Genomic DNA, 21,420 nt, shown 5'->3' with positions numbered 1-21,420 from the left:
GTCAATCTGTACCGCTATAAATAATTAGTAGGCCCTAGAAGATGCCATCAAAATCCATGACGTCACAGCCCCCAGGTGCGGGAACTTAAGTAGGCGTCGCCACCCGTATTTCGTTCTTGCGCTTTTTCTCGCTTACCAAACGTCCTATCGTTGTAAGGGTGGTGTTTTTGGTGTTGTAGAACGGTGATTTACTGATGCAGAAGAAATCACTTTTCACTTTAGTGTCCCTTTAACCAAGTACCATTTCTGTACAGAGGCAAAGCTGACTTTCGGGTACCGGCATTATGCAACGCATCGTGCTTTCCGAGCTTCGTAGCCAATCGCGAGGACCACAAAGGGGGAGCCGGTGCCATTGCTGACAGCGGCGAATTCTTTCAATAAAAAACACGGCATCCAACATCAAGAAGCTTAACAGCGAGCGTCACAGCAGCTATGCCTAGCGTTGCCGCAGAGGTGGCTATGGCTGCAAGCAGATGTGTGTGCACGAGTGCCAGTTCGAGGCGGTAAGGTAATCAAAATGGCAACTGTGGTGGCTTTGATTAATTCTGTTTTGTCACGGCGAAAATGTCCGGAAAATCAGACAGCAAAGGGTTCTTGCATCCGAAATTTCAGGCATTGTGATACATTGACTCGATGCAGTACATAGTGATACCGTGAAGCCGTCTGAAAAGTCGGTCGTTGAGTTTACACTCGCAACTCCTCCAGCCAATGACAGGGCATCAAAGACGATTCATTACGATTCCTGTCTGTTACTCGACCCAGCAATACCATGACTTTCATTTACTTTCAATAAAATTACAGCTAATTTTCCCTGATAGAAGCACTAATTCCCCGAGTTTTCCCTGTGTTTTTTCAGACTACTCAAAATCCCTCAGAAATTCCCAATTTTCCCGGTTGGTTGTCACGCTGGTTTAACTGTAACTGCAGAATGTTCCACTTACTTCATTGTAGACAACTTCAACTGGTTCCGCATACACCATCATGCCATAATCAGCCTTAATGTCCAGTGGGTTCTGCTCAAAGTCCAGAGCAAACACATGCTGTGGGGCTATCTCTGCAAAGATGAAACAGCTCATCTGTACACCTCTGCACAGCTTGTGGAACAGGCCAAGAGCATTGCCACATGCTCCACAAAGTCAACAACAATTCAATCCTTTGGCTGTGGCTGTTAGCGCAAGCAAGAACAAAGAGACAAATACAAGCTATTATTTGTGTTTGCACTAAAGCACAGCTATGATTTCATGCCCCTGCTCACAAAGATTGTTTTTCAGACACAGCCTGCATACATGATGTCATATCTATGTTCATTTCTGCATGATTCACTGCTGCTCCGAGCACTGCTGGCTGCTAGGTACTGTCCGGGTTGAGCTGAAATAGAACATGCAAGTGTGCAGCTGTGACTGATCTTTGCAATCTCACAGCGGACATGCCATTCATGGCTCGCAACCAGCTGACAGCAGTCCTGCACAGGGCATACACGCACAACCTCTTCCATCCCGAAGTTAAACCTCATTTAACCCAGTGGTTGGGTGCACAAACCAAATCCTCAGTGGACAGGCTATCACACCTCAACCACCCACTGTAAACTGGCAACAGCCCCCAAGTGACGAAGCCAGGGCTGCTTTTATTAAACAACAAACAAGGCAGACAACCTGTTTACACTGCTTTTTCACCTGTTACCATTACATTAGCAAGGGTGCTCCTAAACCATATGCTGCAAATGTGACTGCACAAGGTCCTGCAATTACATGTGTCAGTCATTTGTGCATAACTGTCTTTTTAGACGTGATTTCATCTCAGCCAAAAAGTGCTTTTCTAACAGCCGGAACACAAATAGTGCTGCCCTCACTTCACAATAAAAAGGTTAAGTGTAAATTTGTTGTGCATTTTATTTAGCACACGCCCAGAAAATCAGGGAGTTCATATGGAAAGTCAATAACAACCGTCAAAAGAAAGAAAACAGGTTAGCAGGAAAGTACTTCCCTAGAGTAAACGTTTACAACTGTTCTGTGAAAATAATGTGCACTCGGCAGCAACAACTGAAAGCTTCGGACTCTGCAGTGGTTGCTCTTCTACGAAAGAAGAAAACCTTCTTTAAAGCATTAATTCTGTCAGAAATAAAAGTTTGAATATTGTGTTGTTTTGGCGCATAGCCCACATAAAAAAAAATTCAAAAGCTTAGCAGTAACGTCAGGGTGCAGGTTATGTGCAAGTTTTACTTTGAAGTGAGGCTCCACAGCATTGCAAATTTTGCCTTAAATTGTGATTTCACGGCAGCGCACTCCACGCTGCCATGAAACCAAATTTCAAGGCAAACTTCTCCACCATTCAGTTTCATTATCTCCTAGGGAACCTTACACTTTTCTAACCCTCGTGTGTTGAAGCCCCCTTTCTTCTTTGTTGCTATTTAGCGTTTGGCTGTGTTAGTATAGTTAGCGAATAGTGCATGCGGTACTGGCGAACCAAAACTCGCTTCACGATGAGCTGCGTCCAATGCCTGCCCTTTACAGTGCAGCAGAAGCTGAGGACTGTGAGTGTCGACAAAGAGGTGTGGAAACAGCCACTGGCCGAAGATGCAACATGAACGATCAGCAAATTAAGACTGTTTTCAGATAGATCTTAGCACTGTTGTATGTAGTTATTTTCGATCACATGGATTTTCATTTTTCTGGGTTGTTGTAATAGAGGGTGTGGCTCATACATGGAGGCAGGTTACAAACAGAAAAATATGGTGTATTGGGTTTAGTTTCTTTTTAATAAATATAGAGACACTCACTCAACTATGCATGGCCAATCCAAATTTGTGACAACACCCATAAACGTTTTGGGAAAGACAGAGCACTGTGTCTTTCCCATACTCTCCTCGCACTCTTGCACTATTCGAAACCTCTACTATGGCGTACCAACAGGCCTAAATTGCCACGATGCTGTCATATCCCACAAACAAAAAACAGAATCAACCCCCATTCAATTCTAATTTAAAGAAAAGCAGAAACTTCATTATTTGAATAACCTAGAATTGACAGAAAGACTGGTGATCTCATGACAGACTGTATAACACAACAGAGGATGCAAAGTGTACACATGCCCAAAGATCAATGTTGATTTTAAACAGCAAAAGTAAACTGCAGAGAAACTAAAAATTCCATCAGAAGGATTATACAAGGTTAGGTGTAGGCATGGTATATTCCAAGAGTAAGAAATGTTGTACAGCAATTCAGAAAGTGCTCAAGTTGTAGCAACAACCACGACTGTCTTTCTTTGTTGGCATCTTCCATAGGCACTCGTCCTTCCTGCTATGAATGCTGATACATGACAGACCTTACCAGTAGCTGACCTCTCCACTGATAAGACAGTGACCAGGTCATGGTGATCACTGGAGGCGCCCTCGATGACAAAGCCCTCGGCACGAGTTGACACTTTGAAAGCGTGCGCCCCGGGACGGGTCTCCAAACTCATCAGGAACTGACTGAGCGTGCACACCAGCACCTCATGGCCACTGCCAGCCACCAGAGACAGCGTGCAGTTGGCCAGTGTGAAATTCACCTGCACCATGCAGTTGAGGTTGGCTTCCACACAGCTGGGAACAAACTGCCGAGCGGCACCACCTACCTTGTGAGCAATGTAGTGCTCGGGCACCTCAGACGAGGCATCAGCATACTCAATAGCCTCGTACAGCTTCTCCTTCTCCTCGGGAGTGAGACGGGACCAGAAGCTGCGCTCTCGCTCCCCAATCACGTCTACCTCCTCCACCGGCTCACTTTCAGTGCTGCCAAACCAAGAGGCCCACCAGCCTCGGTCACGCTTGCGTGGCACGGCACGGTTTGGCTCCTCCCGCAGAAGCTGCAAGAGTATCACTCCACACTAGACTCAAACCAATTGCACCAGTTGAACACCAGCACAAGGCACAAGCACAAAAATGATCAACTCTGAAACCACTATGAGACCTCAAGACATCACCGTAGGAATGCAAGAGACTTTGCAAACACTGCTTAAATTCCAATGAAGTGATTGGCCAAACCTGTTTTGGAGAAGCTTCCTGGAGCAGCCAAAAGTGTGTTTAAGAGCAGAAAAAGAGGCTTTTGGAACATCTAGGCATAATGAAATAATTGGCTTTGAGAGAAGCGAGACAGCTTGCAGAAGCAAGAAGCCGAAGTAAAAAACATTTCTGCCCGAAAATGGGTGTTGGTGTTAATTGTGTAACTGCATCAGATATTGCCCCAAATTAAATATGGGACAAGTTGTACACTATGTTGTTTGGTCTGTTCACTAAGCATAAACAAGTACTGTACTCAAGCTTCCAAACTTCTGTAGAACTGCCCTCCTGTACTGCGCAACAATTATGTCAATGAGGAACTTACTTTATTTCAAAGTGACTAGGTATGCTTAGCTTGCAAACACTGTAATGATTAGCTTTAAAAAAGAAACCAACACTGCTTACAATTCACAATATAAATGATATAGACATGTATGCTACTGACATATACGAAATGAGTTGACAAATTCTTGGCTTGCAGACCCATCATGAAGTAGGGGACTTGTCCTCTGGCCTGTATGTGTGTGGCACTGCTTGCGCTTTCCTTCAATTACAAATACTGGCAAATTAGCACTCTTCTAATGCAACGTTTTGTCGAGAGCAGCAGAGAGCCTTCTCATGCAAAAGTCAAGCAAATGCTCCCTACTTTCAACATCACTGAAACACTTGGTCTCGGCATTCTCGACATGAGGAGCTCAGCATGAGGAGCTCAGCATTCACCAACACTTTCTTCGCAGTTTTTACGTCCTGTTGAAAGAAATAGATGGTGGAAGAATGGCTTCACTTGTGATAGTAAAGTGCCTCGACCTCGAGACATTAGTTCTGTTCTCCAATGTAGCGGAAAACACTTTTGGCACTGTTTGGCACATTATGTGGGACTGTGCCAGATTCCTGACCAAAGCCAACTCCAGGACATACGTGCCCAAACTTCAAAGGGCTGTGCAGTCTACAGACAAGGACACTAAACTATGGGTCGCACAGCAGGCCCGGGGTTCGCTTGAAAAGCACAAGCCTCACGACCCACCACAAACAAGCTGAACTGGGGTAGTGCAGAGTAGGGCATAGCCCCAGGTCAACACTTGGCCAGTGTCACAATCGGTTGCCGGCATTTTAAAAAGTTTTTCCTATCCTATCCTTGGAGAACACTAGCAACATGTAGCAGTATGTGGCAGAACCTGCCTTTTGGAACCGTTAGGATCAATTGGAGCAGCCATGACATCACTGAAATTCTTTGAAGACAGACTTGTAGCATTTAACATGTCACGACAACCTTTCTGTCTCTCTGAGGTAAACTTAATCAATCGCAGTAATGCTCCTGAACTGTGAAAGTGAAAACAAAGAAGCGTACATGCTCACCTCTAGCTTGGCCTCCTCTCTGGCCATGAGAATGTTTGAAACATCCAGCTTATCTTCCAGCATTTGCACATCGACCCGAATTTCCGTATCATTTGGTGCCTGCAGCCGCTTGACGTACATCTCCTTGTAATGCCGGTAGTTCAGCCTGCGTTTGTGTTGCAAACCTCAGACCAGTATAACATCCAGTGACACTAATCAGTGTTTTCTTTTTATCTTTTGGAAGGCCTGAGGGTTGCAGGGTGCAAATTTTTAAACACTACAGCACTGCCCTTGTATTGTATTATCTAGAAGCACTCCTTTGCATGTCAGGAATGGTTGAAACAGTGCTTTGTACTGCATAGACCACTTATCGCGCAAGTCACCGAAGTCGTGAACATCTACACTATGATCAGTTCCACACTACAACCAAAACATTTTTCAAAGGGTGCACAGCTGCAAAACATGTAGACCAAACAGCTGCATGTATCTGAGAAGCAAAGCATGCAACCAGAATTTTTGCATTTGTTTAAATTTGTGAATGTTGGAATGTTAATGTCCAAGGACCCGCGGTCTTTGCATGAAGCAGACACCGACGAGGCGCGCTGGGTAGTCATAGCTGGCGGCGGTGTTGGGCTGCATGTCATATTTGGAGAGTTCGTCCTTGATATGCATTCATACCTGTAGTTGATTACATAGAGAATGGGCATATGACCATGCGCAGTGGCTGAACTGACAGCAGTGCATGCAGTGGTAACTGTTTTTTCAGGCATCAGCTGCAGCAACTACTGCAAATGCCTACCAAGTTGGTATGTGCACGTAATGGTAGGAACAGCGGAAGCTTGCATGTGGACATAAAGCCTAAAAGTCCCAAACTATGTCCGCTTAAACTGAGAGCAGTTGGCATCGTACAAACAATATGTGCACTTCACGATGCACACAAACTAAAGATCCATAGAGCAACATGTTCAATATGGAAGGCACGTCACTGATAAGTGGCCAAGCAAAGGATTCTCCACTACCGAGGCAACAGCCGCACAGCTGCCACTATGTTTTTGTTTTCTTGCTCAGTGTTTCCTCCTCCTCCTCCTCTTTCTCTGCATCACTTTCCTCACTCTCCCCTCCTGTTGCCCAGAACACCTCATTGAGAAGCACATTTACTGCTTCCCTCGCCTGGGGGATTTTGCCATGGAAGCCACATTGTAAAGGGTATCTTTTGTCTTGCGCGGGTGCACTCTGATATGTATATAAATAGAATTATGTGGGGGGGTAAATGAGAGTCAGAAAAAGCTGCAGTATATCCAGTCTGCACAATAAGGAGTTATGTTATAAGTGGTCTAAGCTATATAAGCAAAGTGAAGCAATCAGAGAAGTTTCTTAACAAAACAACAGTAGACTCCACAGCTGCATACCTGTGTTTCTTGATTGATTTCCAGGAGTAAGGCCTGACGTACTCTCCGACGACTGCATTGTACGCATACTGCCACCACACTTTTTCATTCCTGCTGCAAGCAACGTTCGGCCGATATTTCCTGTATCGCTGGTTGATCTCCATAAATGCGAACGACTGGCCAAGCAGGATCATCTCCAGGTACTGCAAAGGTGCAAGCAGGCGGTCCTGGCCTTTAAGTGCTCAGTTCAGAGTGTGGAACAATCAGCAAAGCAACCTGAGCAGCTACAACAGGGCCTAATATTTACTACATTTAACTGGCAAAATAAGTAGCTCAATAAGTGAGCAAATAAAATAACCACAGGTTCTAAGAGGGTGCAACTATGACACTCAGTCATGCAATTACACCACGTTAAGAAAATCTTGCCACCACACATACAGAAGCAGAAAAAAGGTAATAAACAATTTTGCATGTTGCTTGTGTCAAGTGCCTAAAATAGACACTAAAGAGAAACACTGAGTCCATGATAAAGTAGTCTTTCAAAACCGTTTGTTGATTTCACAGGTTTATTAGAAGAACAGAAAGTGAAAGTATTAGTTTTTAAATCTAGTGACAAAAGGTCATCATCATTATGCCAGTTTGAGGCCAAAAATTTCAAAGCAATTTTTTGCTTTTGGGCTGCACCCAAGCACCTAGGGCGAACTGAACATCGCGATGGCACCGGTCATAACGCTCTTTTTGCAGATGCTGCGAGGCTAATAAACAAGATCGGGCAACTTTACATGCCGTGTGAGCGCGATCGATGACTTCATGAGCGTACTCAGTGGCAACGTGGGGCACAGAAGGTATCCAGAAGAGGGTTATAGCGCCGAAAAAACATAACACACAGCAAGCGAGACACATTGCTGTGTGTTGCGTTTTTTCGGCGCTATAACCCTCTTCTGGAAACATGCACCAACTAGCCCCCCAACAAGTATTACTCACAGAAGGTAGGTTGGTGTCAAAGGGCAAAGTGGGCTCGCGACCATACAAAATATAAAATGGTGAATATCCTGCAATGTCATGTCGGGATGGGTTATACGTGAATGTCACGTAGGCCAGCGGGATGACCCAGTCACTGTGGTCGGTGGTAACGTACATCGACAGCATCGCTGTGAGTGTGAGTGTCTACGAGTGGCCGCTGTCTGTAAGTAACTGTCGAGGTGCATTGTGCTCGAGAATGCCATCGTGAAGGAGAAAATCGGCAGTGTCAGTTGTGCAACTAGTTGGGAATTCCTTTGTTATCGTGCAGCGTGTCGCATAATCAGTAGCAACAGCGATCCACTTATTCCCTCTGGTAGTCGTTAGAAAAGGGCCAAGCAGGTCAAGGCCTACGCAAAAGAATGGTTCAGAGGGAACTTCAATTGGGTGGATTCGTCCAACAGGTCAGCAGGGGAGGTATCTTCCAGTGCTGACACAATTCGCAAGTTGCGACATAACGATGCACAGAGCGGTAGAGGCCCAGCCAGAACAACCGGCGTCGTACGCGATCGTATGTACGCAAAACTCCAAGGCGTCCCGCCATCGGGGCATCGTGAAGTTGTTCGAGAACGACAGATCACAGATGACGAGGAAGGACAAGGCGCAACTTAGGGCCGTCAGGGTTGATATGGCGGTGGTAGAGGATGCCGTCATGCAACACGAACATGCGGCACATGCTGTTGGTGCTTCCAGATTGCACTCCGGCGATAATGGACTTTAAGGATGCGTCGCATTGGTGTTCAACGCACATGTCGAACATGTCAGTCAAAGCCATCACGCAGGTCACCAGATCATGAGCAACAGGATCGGGAGGATCCACGGGGTGACGCGAGAGGCAGTCAGCGTCCTTGTGCTGACATCCAAACTTATAGTTGACAACAAATGAAAATTCCTGGAGCCGCAAAGCCCAGCGACCAAGCCGTCCTGTGGTGTCCCAGAGGGAAGAGAGCCAGCAGAGGGCATGGTGGTCTGCAACGACCGAAAACATGCGGCTGTACAAATATTACCGGAACTTGGCAATAGCCCAAACCAAAGCCAAGCATTCCCGCTCGGTGATGGAGTAACTTCCTTTGGCAGGTGACAGCAGGCGGCTGGCGTAAGCTATCACACACTCGGTACCATTCTGCTGTTGGGCGAGAACAGTGCCAATGCAGTGGCCGCTTGCGTCAGTGTGGACTTCGGTCGGTGTGGATGGATCAAAGTGGGCAAATATGGGAGGAGTGGACAGGAACCCGATGAGAGCGTCGAACGCGTGAGCTTGCTCAGGGCCCCATGAGAATGGCCTGTTCTTCATAAGAAGATCTGTCAAAGGCCTAACAACGTCGGCGAAGTTTTTAACGAAACGGCAAAAGTAAGAACACAGGCCGACGAAGCAGCGCATGTCAGTAGCAGAACGTGGCAGAGGGAAACTGCGTACGGCGCGAACTTTTTCCCGATCTGGTTGGAAAACGGATGCGTCAACGAGGTGTCCCAACATGGTAATCTGATCGCGCCCGAATTGACACTTCGTGGAATTCAGCTGGAGGACAGCTTTTCAGAAGACTGCAAAAATGACATAAGAGTCGGGTAAGGTGGCTGCTAAACATGGGGGAAAAAGATAATAACGTTGTCAAGGTAACAGAGACAGGTGGTCCATTTGTAGCCTCACAGGAGAGAGTCCACCATACGTTCAAATGTCGCAGGGGCATTGCATAGGCCAAAGAGAATGACTTTGAACTGATATAAGCCATCCGGCATGATGAAGGTCGTTTTCTCGCAGTCCATTTCATCAACTGAAATCTGCCAGTAGTCGGATTGAAGATCAATGGACGAGAAGTATTTAGCTCCATGCAAGCAGTCCAAGACATCATCGATGCATGGTAGCGGGTAGATGTCTTTTCGGGTGATCTTGTTTAAATGGCGATAATCGACGCAAAAACGCTAGGTACCTTCTTTTTTTTTCACAAGGACGACAGGTGAAGCCCAAGGGCTGGCTGATGGTTCGATGACCCCTTTGCGGAGCATTTTGCCCACTTCTGATTGGATGACTCAACGTTCAGCATGCGATACACAATAGGGGCGCCGACGAATAGGATTCGTGTCTCCAGTGTTGATACGGTGGTGAACAACAGATGTTTGTGCTAAAGGCTTGTCGCCGAAATAAAAGATGTCAAGGTACGATTCGAGGAGGAGACGTATGTCCGTGGCCTGTGCAGAAGTGAGGCCAGGTGCAATCGTCTTCACCAAGTCATCCGTTAGGGGACCAGAGCTGTGAGCTGCAATTGGTGCTAAGAAATTGCTGTCAGCACTCAGACTTTCAATGTCAAATTTGGAAGTATTCGAAACGCTGGCCAAGAACATGCCTGCTGCAAACACTTGAGGGCACAGGCTGAAATTGAGAAGCGGAAGAACGAGGTTGTTATTAGTAATCGTCACCAGCGTATGCAGAAGAGCAACGTTCCGGTTCAAAAGCATGTCGATGATGGAGCGAAGGACATACTCACTATCGGGAACCTGGCTGTGCGGTCAAAGCGACGTAAGTGACTGCCTCAGGTGACAGACACACATCTTGAAGTAAACACAACTACGGTGGAGTGGTGCTCGGAGCATCAGCAACTTGAGGCAATTCCAGCTGAAGAACGCCAGTTGCGCAGTCGATGAGAGTGGAATGATGGGATAAAAAGTCCAATCCAAGGATAATGTCGTGAGGGCAGTTGTCGATCACAGCAAAGGGAACAGAAGTAGGGTGGCTGGCTATACTTAGGCGTGCAGTACATATTCCAAGTACAACCAGCACACCGCCGTCGGCCACACGAAGCACTCGGGCAGCTGCTGGGGTGAAGACCTTCTTTAAACGTCTATGTAGGCTAGCACTCATCACAGATACATGGGCTCCAGTGTTGACGAGTGCTTGGACAGGTAAGCTGTCTATTTTAATGTCAATTACACTTCTCTTTGTAGGCACAGACAGAGAATTTGCTGCAGTAGTGGGTAATGCAGCACCCCCTCCAAGGGTTGCATTTCTTAGTTTTCCAACAGGGTGCGGCCAAAAGCCACAGGGGACGAAAGGCGGCATGGCTGCAGCCAACAGGAAGATGGGCGACATGTTTGCGGTGAGCGAGACTGGTGTCCACGCGGCGATGGTGAGAGACTGTACCACGTGTTCCTAGCAGAGTTGTCGACGCTGTTAGACTCGGCGATGGGCGAAACATTGCGGGCATTTCCATTAAAACGGCTCAGGTTGGTCAACGTGCGAGGTGTTGAGGGCCATGAGTTGCGACAGTATCAGGCGACATGACCAATGCGGCGACAGGTGAAACATATCGGCTGGTTGTTCACGGTTCTCTACTCAGCCAGGTTGCGATAACACGGCGAGGTGCAGCAAACATAGTAGAAGGGCGTTCGTTGGCTCTGGGGTTGGTGACAGCACAGACAGAATGTAGGCCAAAGTTTTCAAGTTCCCGTTGAACGATGGCTTGCACGAGGGTAACTGAAAAAGGGGTAGCATCAGGGCTACACGAACAGAAAGCTACGGGTGCCATCGCGTCCACTTCACGTCGAACGATTTGTGCCACGTCCTCTGATGGCGACACATGCTGCTGTGCATGCATCCAGGTGCTGCTGCTTCACACATCGACGTTGCGGCAGTATTGGGAAGTCTGGTGAATTGGTGCAGCATGCATCGGCTTTTGGCCTGCTTAAATTGCCGGCACTCTTTGATAATTGCGTCAACTGTACAGCAGCTCTTGCACATGAGCAGATTAACTGCGTCGTCAGCAATGCCCTTAAGCACGTGCCTGACATTCTCACCTTCTATGATGTCGTGATCAGCTTTACGACAAAACGCCAGCACGTCATCTATGTACGAGACATAGGACTCCGTGGGGGATTGGGCACAGGAGACCAGTTCTTGCTTTGCGGCAATTTTACGGCCGGCTGGTTTGCCAAACAACTCCATCAATTTCTCTTTGCATTCGTCCCAGCTGGTCAGCTCCTCTTCATGCTTTTCGAACCACACCTTTGCCCTGCCTCTTAGGTAGAACAATAGGTTAGCTAGCAGAAGCGTAGGGTCCCATCTGTTGATTCCACTCATACATTCGTACATAGCCACCCACTCTTCAACGTCGGCGCCATCAGTCCCTTAGAAAGTTCCAGGATCCTTGGGTTGCACAACCCCAACCGAAGGGGACAGCGACGTAGCGGGCGATGGTGACGTCGGAGGCGGCAACCATATTGATTCCGAGTGCTCACCGTCATTCATGGCGAGGACGGTGATGCGACGTCCACTGCGGAACTCCGTTTCCAGCCGTGGTACCCCGCACCTGCACCAATATGTTACAGGGATGTTGGGAGTATTTACAATGTATATACAAGCAGTCAATGGTGTTAAAATGGCTGACCACCAACAACACGCAGCAGCCAGCGTCTCGCAATCTTCTTTGTTCCTCTCTCTCTTCTTTCATCCTTTCGTAACAATATATCCTGTCGATCATTACGAACCACGTGCTACTGACAGTGATCATCAGCTGTAGAGAGGCTGTGCGTAGCAAGGCATCAACCCTGGTTTTTGTAACCAGATATTGAGAAACTGAATTATAGATATCCGATTCCCAGATCAAATTATTAGAGTATTTACTATTCAATTCGTATTCACATAACCGAGTGATTGTGCACCTTTAATGCATATGTGAAAACCACATAGAACTGGGCATGTGTTAGCATCACAAGTCCACCAAGAACAAATAAACAGAGACCTCAAGAGGTAAATGGCACATTCTTAATCATAACACCCCAAAGAAAATTAATGGGTTTTGATGATAAAGAAATTGATGTGCACAAACTGTCCCATTCATCATAGTTATAGGATAAGATTTGACCTCTCTTTGAGGAGATTGCTGGGATAAGACGAGTATATAGTCTATGTGTGCTTCTGAATAAACTTTGCAATAAACCTTGCAACGTTTAACGTTAGAACGCTATCTAGTGAGGCGAGTCTAGCAGTGTTATTGGAGGAATTAGAGGGTAGTAAATGGGATATAATAGGGCTCAGTGAGGTTAGGAGGACAAAAAAAGCATATACAGTGCTAAAAAGCGGGCATGTACTGTGTTACCGGGGCTTAGCGGAGAGACGAGAACTAGGAGTCGGATTCCTGATTAATAAGGAAATAGCTGGTAACATACAGGAATTCTATAGCACTAACGAGAGGGTGGCAGGTCTTGTTGTGAAACTTAATAAGAGGTACAAATTGAAGGTGGTACAAGTCTATGCCCCTACATGCAGTCATGATGACCAGGAAGTCGAAAGCTTTTATGAAGACGTAGAATCGGCGATGGGTAAAGTCAAAACAAAATATACTCTACTGATGGGCGACTTCAATGCCAGGGTAGGCAAGAAGCAGGCTGGAGACAAGTCAGTGGGGGAATACGACATAGGCTCTAGGAATACCAGAGGATAATTATTAGTAGAGTTTGCAGAACAGAATAATATGCGGATAATGAATACCTTTTTCCGCAAGTGGGTTAGTCGAAAGTGGACGTGGAGGAGCCCGAATGGTGAGACTAGAAATGAAATCGACTTCATACTCGGCACGAACCCTGGCATCATACATCATACAAGATGTAGACATGCTCAGCAAGGTACGCTGCAGTGACCATAGGATGGTAAGAACTCGAATTAGCCTAGACTTGAGGAGGGAACGGAAGAAACTGGTACACAAGAAGCCAATCAATGAGTTAGCGGTAAGAGGGAAACTAGAGGAATTCCGGATCAAGCTACAGAACAGGTATTCGGCTTTAACTCAGGAAGAGGACCTTAGTGTTGAAGCAATGAACGACAATCTCATGGGCATCATTAAGGAGTGTGCAAAAGAAGTCGGTGGCAACGCCGTTAGACAGGAAACCAGTAAGCTATCGCAGGAGATGAAAGATCTGATCAAGAAACGCCAATGTATGAAAGCTTCTAACCCTACAGCTAGAATAGAACTGGCAGAACTTTCTAAGTTAATCAACAAGCGTAAGACAGCGGACATCGGGAACTATAATATGGATAGAATTGAACAGGCTCTCAGGAATGGAGGGAGCCCAAAAACAGTGAAGAAGAAACTAGGAATAGGCAAGTATCAGATGTGTGCGTTAAGAGACAAAGCCGGCAATATCGTTACTAATGTGGATGAGATAGTTCAAGTGGCTGAGGAGTTCTATAGAGATTTATACAGTACCAGTGGCACCCACGACGATAGTGGAAGAGAGAATAGCCTAGGGGAATTCGAAATCCCACAGGTAACGCCAGAAGAAGTAAAGAAAGCCTTAGGAGCTACGCAAAGGGGGAAGGCAGCTGGGGAGGATCAGGTAACAGCAGATTTGTTGAAGGATGGTGGGCAGATTGTTCTAGAGAAACTGGCCACCCTGTATACGCAATGCCTCATAACCTCGAGCGTACCGGAATCTTGGAAGAACGCTAACATAATCCTAATCCATAAGAAAGGTGACGCCAAAGACTTGAAAAATTATAGACCGATCAGCTTACTGTCCGTTGCCTACAAAGTATTTACTAAGGTAATCGCAAATAGAATCAGGAACACCTTAGACTTCTGTCAACCAGAGGACCAGGCAGGATTCCGTAAAGGCAACTCAACAATAGACCATATTCACACTATCAATCAAGTGATAGAGAAATGTGCAGAATATAACCAACCCTTATATATAGCTTTCATTGATTCAAGAAAGCGTTTGATTCAGTCGAAACCTCAGCAGTCATGGAGGCATTACGGAATCAGGGTGTAGATGAGCCATATGTAAAAATACTGGAAGATATCTATAGCGGCTCCACAGCCACCGTAGTCCTCCACAAAGAAAGCAACAAAATCCCTATAAAGAAAGGCGTCAGACAGGGAGATACGATTTCTCCAATGCTATTCACAGCATGTTTACAGGAGGTATTCAGAGGCCTGGAGTGGGAAGAATTGGGCATAAAAGTTGATGGAGAATACCTTAGCAACTTGCGATTCGCTGATGATATTGCCTTGCTTAGTAACTCAGGAGACCAATTGCAATGCATGCTCACTGACCTGGAGAGGCAAAGCAGAAGGGTGGGTCTGAAAATTAATCTGCAGAAAACTGAAGTATTGTTTAACAGTCTTGGAAGAGAACAGCAGTTTACGATAGGTAGCGCAGCACTGGAAGTGGTAAGGGAATACATCTACTTAGGGCAGGTAGTGACCACGGATCCGGATCATGAGACTGAAATAGCCAGAAGAATAAGAATGGGTTGGGGTGCGTTTGGCAGGCATTCTCAAATCATGAACAGCAGGTTGCCACTATCCCTCAAAAGGAAAGTGTATAACAGCTGTGTGTTACCAGTACTCACATATGCGGCAGAAACCTGGAGGCTTGCGAAAAGGGTTCTGCTGAAATTGAGGACGACGCAACGAGCTATGGAAAGAAGAATGATGGGTGTAACGTTAAGGGATAAGAAAAGAGCAGATTGGGTGAGGCAACAAACGCGGGTAAACGACATCTTAGCTGAAATCAAGAAAAAGAAATGGGCATGGGCCGGACATGCAATGAGGAGGGAAGATAACCGATGGTCACTAAGGGTTACGAACTGGATTCCAAGGGAAGGGAAGCGTAGCAGGGGGCGGCAGAAAGTTAGGTGGGCGGATGACATTAAGACGTTTGCAGGGACAACATGGCCACAATTAGTACATGACCGGGGTAGTTGGAGAAGTATGGGAGAGGCCTTTGCCCTGCAGTGGGCGTAACTAGGCTGATGATGATGATGATGATGACATCAACACCTGTCACGGCAATTTCTTTTCTCAGTCCCCATCTTTCTTGCACTGTTCATAATGCAATTTTACCAATCCACCCAAATTGCCGCATTTGTCAACCTCACTTTGCTATTGGTGCCGATCTTAGCACCACTAAACAGAGGCACACATGTGCATGACACCAAAGGTTGTCAAAGCTTATCATCAGTCTCTTTCGTTAAAGCAATAAATTTGCTCGAATTTACTGTTTATCCCTGGGCCCTCTTTTCTTTCCCTCTTTGGAGGGTTCGTGGCTTCAGCACATGGAGGCATGAAGGGGGTCCTTCAGCAAGTACGCGAGCGGAGACCAGTCTTTTTACTAAATACGCACGAAGCCACTTGCGAGCAAGGTTGAGAACCCGTTGTTCGCGCATCGCTAACAGTGTAGTTGCGCTTCAGGACAAGGTCACCCACCTTAAATGAAAGATGGCAATGCTTCTGGTCATACTGAGCCTTCTGCTGGGCCCTGGCCGATGCCAATCTCTGCCTTGCTCTACAGAGAGCCCGACAAAGCCTGTCCCAAAGTGCTGAAGCCTAAGCAGAACAGTCTTCCAGCACCTCCTCATCACCAAGTTGGCATTGAATGACACTGGTCACCAGATCTGCCAGCTCCGTTCCAAAATTGTGGAAGGCAGGAGAGAAACTAGTTGAGCAATTCCCGGCAGTTTGGATTGCGAATACGAGCTCCCTCAAGTTGTTTGCCCAATCCTTTCAACTTTCGGCAAAGGCCACCAACATTGGTGTAAGAGTTCTGTTAAGTCTTGGACTGGGGATGGTAGGGCGAAGTGGTGCAGTGATTGATCCCGAGGCAACAGCACATAGCACCAAACACCCGAGCGGTGAAATGGGACGTGTTGTCTGTAATCAGTCTTTTCGGAAAGCTGAAACGACAAAACACTTCCTCTAACCTCTCCAGCACCGCTCGTGCTGTCACTTTCCAAAGAGGAAACAACTCCAGCCACTTCAAAAAATGATCAACGGCTACCATCAGGTGGGTGAACCCCTGCTTACTCCTGGGGAAAAGCCTTATTAATCGCAGGTAGCCACTTGCCACAGACGCTTACTGTCAACAGGCTTTTATTTCACTGTTTGACAGACAGGGCAGAAATGGCAATAGAGAAAAATGTCATGCTTTGTGCCAGGCCAGGTCAAAGATTGGCTCAGCTTTGCAAAAACTTTGGACCCACTCAAATGACCTACCAAGGGTTCGTCATGAGAGAATCACAACAGTGCACATCTCAAACTTTTGGGGATAACCTTCTTAAACAGGTCTACAGACTCCTCATCAGTGGTTGTCTCATCAGTGGCTATGTGTTTCAGCAGGAGCCCATCATATGAATCAGTGGGGTACCCAGCGACACAGCTGGTTCCGGCACCCCATGTGCCTGCGGCGCCACCAGCAGCGTCTCGGAGCTCAATCTCCCTGAGACCATCACTCAATTCGTGACAAAATGGATCAATTTCCTGCACCTTCAGTAGCTCTTCCAATTCCAATTCTCCCAAAGGTCCCCACTCAGGACTGCATCCATCCCTGCCACTTGCGATGGCGTCATGGGTTCGCTTTCGAGAAACTCCCTACTTCACCCACTATGCAGTGCACTGCTTGCCTGGAGAACGTAACAACAGGCTTGCCCGCCTGTGGACTCGCCTTTCTCTTCGCTTGTTACACCCAAGACGCTTGCTGGCGTAAAGGCACTGTTAGCGGCACTCGCACATGGAGGAAGGCTTCAGGTAGATAGTGGAGCACATGATAGCGCGTCAGCTACCACGCTGATGTTCCCCTTTCAATACTGCACTGTAAGGTCATAATGCTGTATCAGGAGAGCTAAGGATGCTAGCCAGCCCGCAGGCTCATGGAGCCACGTCAGCCAGCACTGTGGTTCGTCTGCACTACGAATTTTGTTCTATCAAAGTAAATATCGAATTTCCGTAGTGCAAACACGATGGCGAGGCACTCCTTCTCAGTCATGGAATAATTCCTCTCCATTGGTATCAAGGAGTGGCTAGCAAAGGCCAACGGCTGCAACATGCTATCGTATTCCTGTAGAGACTGCTCCTAAACCCAGATCGCTCGCCAGTCTGGACCACGAATGGTCTGGTCAAGTTGAGAAGTCTGAGCTGTGCTGTATTCGCAATGGCACTAGCCAAACGGCAAAAAGTCTGCTGCTCCTCAGGTCTTCATTGCCACACGGCTGACTTATCCAAGAGCTTGGTAAAGGGCACCTGCACTCGGGCACAGGGAGATATGAACGACTGGTAAATGTTGGCCATTCCCAAAAAGCGGCAAAGGCCACATACGTTCTTGTGCACGGGGAAATAGATTACCTGGAGTTTCCCCAAGTCCTGCTCAATGGAGCCTCCACCCAGCCGCATAAATGCTAGTAACAGAACCCAGGTTTGCGCTGGTTGGGCCTTCACAGGATTTAACGTCATCCTGGCGGTCCGCACCCTCTCGAATGCATCAGCAACATGGGCCAAGTGTTCTTCGAACATTCATAAATAAATTACAATGTTGAGAGGTAGCACATGCAGTATGGCTACTTAGCTTCCCCAAGGACATGGCCCATGAGTCTCTGAAAGGTGGCAGGACGGTTGCAAAAACCAAAGGGCATACAAGTTGTGGGTGTGAATGACCCTGCATGAGGCTAGGGCTGAAGGCAAGCTCCGGATCTAGCCCCACATAGTCATTCCGTGGTACTACCCAAACCATAGCGCGGGAATTGCAGCTACGTTAGGTTCGAACGAATAAGGCAACCAGTGGCATTAACTGCAACATTTATTTCTACAAGCAATAAAGAACACTGGCAGCAGGAAGTCCTCTCTATAGTAAGCAATAAATAGGCTTGCCCCGTTGCCCGGGATAGTCAGGCAAACGTGGTGACTCACGGGTTGTGGCAGGTACTCCAGTCCAGCAGGTTAGGGGTCCGCCGTCAGAGAGTGAGGGTCTTCCCAGTGGCACTGTTTTATACCTTTTTACCTTTGCGGGAGGAATGTCCTCCTCGCCTATCAGATACCTTCCCACAAGTCGGGGAGGAAGGATGTGTACATCATGAGAGCGAGAGAGAACCGGGAGAAGACGTATTGCACCTCTCCTGTGTCTACACCAGCTCTCGATGTGGGGGAAGATGGGCACATGCGCTCCCCCCATCCTCCTCTCCTTAAGCCCCCCGTACCTCGATGCTAGCACCTAGGTACGCCCGATGAGTTCGGGCGCACGTTTGCTAAAGTTCCCACCAAGGTTCACAACCAAGGAAGCGTTGCACAAGCCGGCTTGAGCGTCGGGCTGGTGGTGCTGTAGCCCTCAGCTGGCAGACACTTGATGCTGACTTGAAGGTGCCTTGTCAGCAAAACTGCCCGGTCTTGCAAGGCAGAATTGTAGTCCGGGCTCGAAGGTGGCCCTCCGTGCCGCACGCCAGGTGCCGGCTGCGTAAGCCGGGAGGTCGCCCGCTGGGCACCGGGTAGTGGTTCGTGCGGCTGCAAGGCCAGCGTAGCGCTGTCGGTGCTGCAGGTGCGTCAGTTGTGCCCACGAGTATTGCAGGCAGTTCGCATGGCCATGTCTTGTTTTCTGCTCCTGGAAATTGGATTAGTCCACTGCACGGAACGGCAGGTTAGGGATCCGGTGCCAAAGAAAGCGAGGGTCTCCCCCGGTGGTGCTGTTTTATACATTTTTACCTTTGCGAGGGGAATGTCTCCTCACCCGTCAGATACCTTCCTGCGAGTAGGGGAAGAAGGGTGTGCGCATTACGAGAGCGAGGGAGAACCGGGAAGGGTGTAGTGCGCCTCTCCAATGTCTATGCTAGCTCTCGACTTGACCGCGACAATGCGGGGCAAGATGGGCGCATGTGCTCCCCACAAAGTGCACTCAAACAACCCTCTGTGGGATGCGAACGTGGTCTTGCACTGATCACTCTCATCCATCCGGACTTCTAGGTAGCATTTCGCGGCATCCAAAGCTTTAAAATACCATGCAGTGCCCAGGTTTCCTACAATCGAGCTAACTGTAGAAAGCGGACAGGCATTCTTCCGAGTCACTCGATTCAGACAGTTGTAGTCTATGCAGAGGCGATGACTGCCATCTTTCTTAGGCACCAACACTACTGGAGATGCCCAGGTGGTAGATGAGTGACAAATAATGCCGCCCGATAGCATCTTGTATAGCAAGCCATCAATCACGCCCCTCCTGGCCAGGCTGATGGGCCAGAGTTTACACTTCAAAGGAAGTGCATCCCCAGTTTCAATCACGTGGCTCGCAAAATTGGTACACTTATCTTGAACTGTGAAGAGCTTTTTGTTCTGGCATAGCTCTGCCGACAAAGGAGCCTTCTGTGTATCATCCAAATGAACCACACAGGTGGCCAGAAGATGTGGTGCCTCTTCAAATCCATGTCGCTTGATCCCAATGGGGCCTTCAAGCTCACAACCACATAGCGCAGAGGCCTGCCCCCGAATGCTGCGTGCGACATCCTTCATGCCGTGCCTCTCGTAGAGGGGGTTAGCACACCAGCTTGGAGGCTTGCTCCCAAACTCAGCATGCAGCACATTTGTAACGCATCATCTGCACAGGCAAGATCGGACGCTGGCGTGCTGATGAATGGCTTTAGCTGCGTAAAAGGTCCGCCACGACAGCCGATATTCGCAATGTCCACAACGATCCCGGTTTTAACACTTTCCTGTCTGCACCGAAACTCATCAATAGACCATTATCAATGGTTTCGACTTCAAACTCTGCTGCGCTCGGGGTGCTTTCGGACAGCTAGCATCATCCAGCACATAAAAGAGGAACTATTTTTCTAGTTTCGCTTATGCATTTTTTTTTTTTCCACTGTGGGGAGATGTTTAAAGCAGCCTTTAGTCAGGCGTGACGAGTGCTCATAGCTTTCAACATGGCGTCGACATGGCGTCGACATCGCGTGCAGATGCCTTTCAGAAACAGCGAATTTAGACGAATTTCGATGAGTCTGCATCAGAATTTCTTGATGGTGGTAGCAGCACAGACTGGGAAAATGATTTTGATTCATCGGACTTCAGTACAGATGGCAAAAGTGCGTCGAATAGCCCCAGAATGTCGACAGGTATCCACTGGCAGGTTTCATTGTCTACTTCGAACCATTTCGCCACTGCCACGCTGAGACCTAAAGATATCTGTTGTCTTCTAAATGCGACAGTTCTTATCTAAAGGGTGTCAACGTCATTTGAGCAAGACCACATGCCCGTGGCAGCGCAAAGAGTTTAGTTCTGCACAATGAGGTGGCTGGGAGTGGACTTTGGCACAGCACAATTATTGCGCCCCGCAGTGCCACGTGGCGGTTCATAAGACATGCCACATGAGTACAAAGCAACTAGGGCTGAGATTTTTCTTTGTATATAAAGAACTTCTACAGAGATTATATAGCTTATATTTCGAGGTGTTGCATATAGCGTTTTCGTTGAGAATGTATATTTCGAAATTTTTTTTCGTTTTCTTAGGGCAAAGCGGCGTTGATGTTTTTACAGAGCTTTCTCCTTTTCATAACCAACTTTTTATTGAACAATCTTTTTCAAAGAATTGTTAGTAAATGTTGGCTTGAAAATGATACCATTAGAAAGCACACTGCTTCTTGTACAAATTGATACCATACATTCTAATATCAAGCATTTGCTGTAGGAATAAAAAAACTGTTTACTGGACTACTCAAAAACTGCCTATGTATCCTCAGGCAGGAAAGTGTTAAAGGGCAAGACTGGGTGTCTGGCCATTCCGAACTGACAAGTGCACTGCATACAATGTGCACTAATGATCATGCCTGCAAAATATTACACCACTATGTGTTGCAAAAAGAGCTAAAATTTCAAATCAAATGCCGTTTGCCCTTCT

The 21,420-nt window shown here is 47.4% G+C and overlaps 1 protein-coding gene across 12 annotated transcripts in view; it reads right to left on the bottom strand.

The window, feature by feature from the left end:
• Positions 1 to 21,420, bottom strand: part of LOC135897507 (intermembrane lipid transfer protein VPS13A-like) — a 1,023,564-nt gene that overhangs the window by 861,609 nt on the left and 140,535 nt on the right. For all 12 annotated transcript variants that reach the window (XR_011514733.1, XR_011514732.1, XM_070539327.1 and 9 more), the window contains 5 exons: positions 6,781 to 6,962; positions 5,393 to 5,537; positions 3,613 to 3,843; positions 3,327 to 3,546; positions 942 to 1,054 (listed from right to left, as the gene is read on the bottom strand). Coding sequence is in view for 10 of the 12 variants with exons in the window: in XM_070539327.1 (XP_070395428.1) it covers positions 942 to 1,054; positions 3,327 to 3,546; positions 3,613 to 3,843; positions 5,393 to 5,537; positions 6,781 to 6,962 (891 nt within the window). In the remaining 2 variants the exon portion in view is untranslated. The remainder of the gene's footprint in view (positions 1 to 941; positions 1,055 to 3,326; positions 3,547 to 3,612; positions 3,844 to 5,392; positions 5,538 to 6,780; positions 6,963 to 21,420) is intronic.

The sequence above is a fragment of the Dermacentor albipictus genome, chromosome 5, assembly GCF_038994185.2.
Source record: "Dermacentor albipictus isolate Rhodes 1998 colony chromosome 5, USDA_Dalb.pri_finalv2, whole genome shotgun sequence".
NCBI lineage: Eukaryota > Metazoa > Arthropoda > Arachnida > Ixodida > Ixodidae > Dermacentor > Dermacentor albipictus.
Note: the sequence above shows the minus strand (reverse complement) of the source record. Positions and strands in the feature narration are given on the sequence as shown.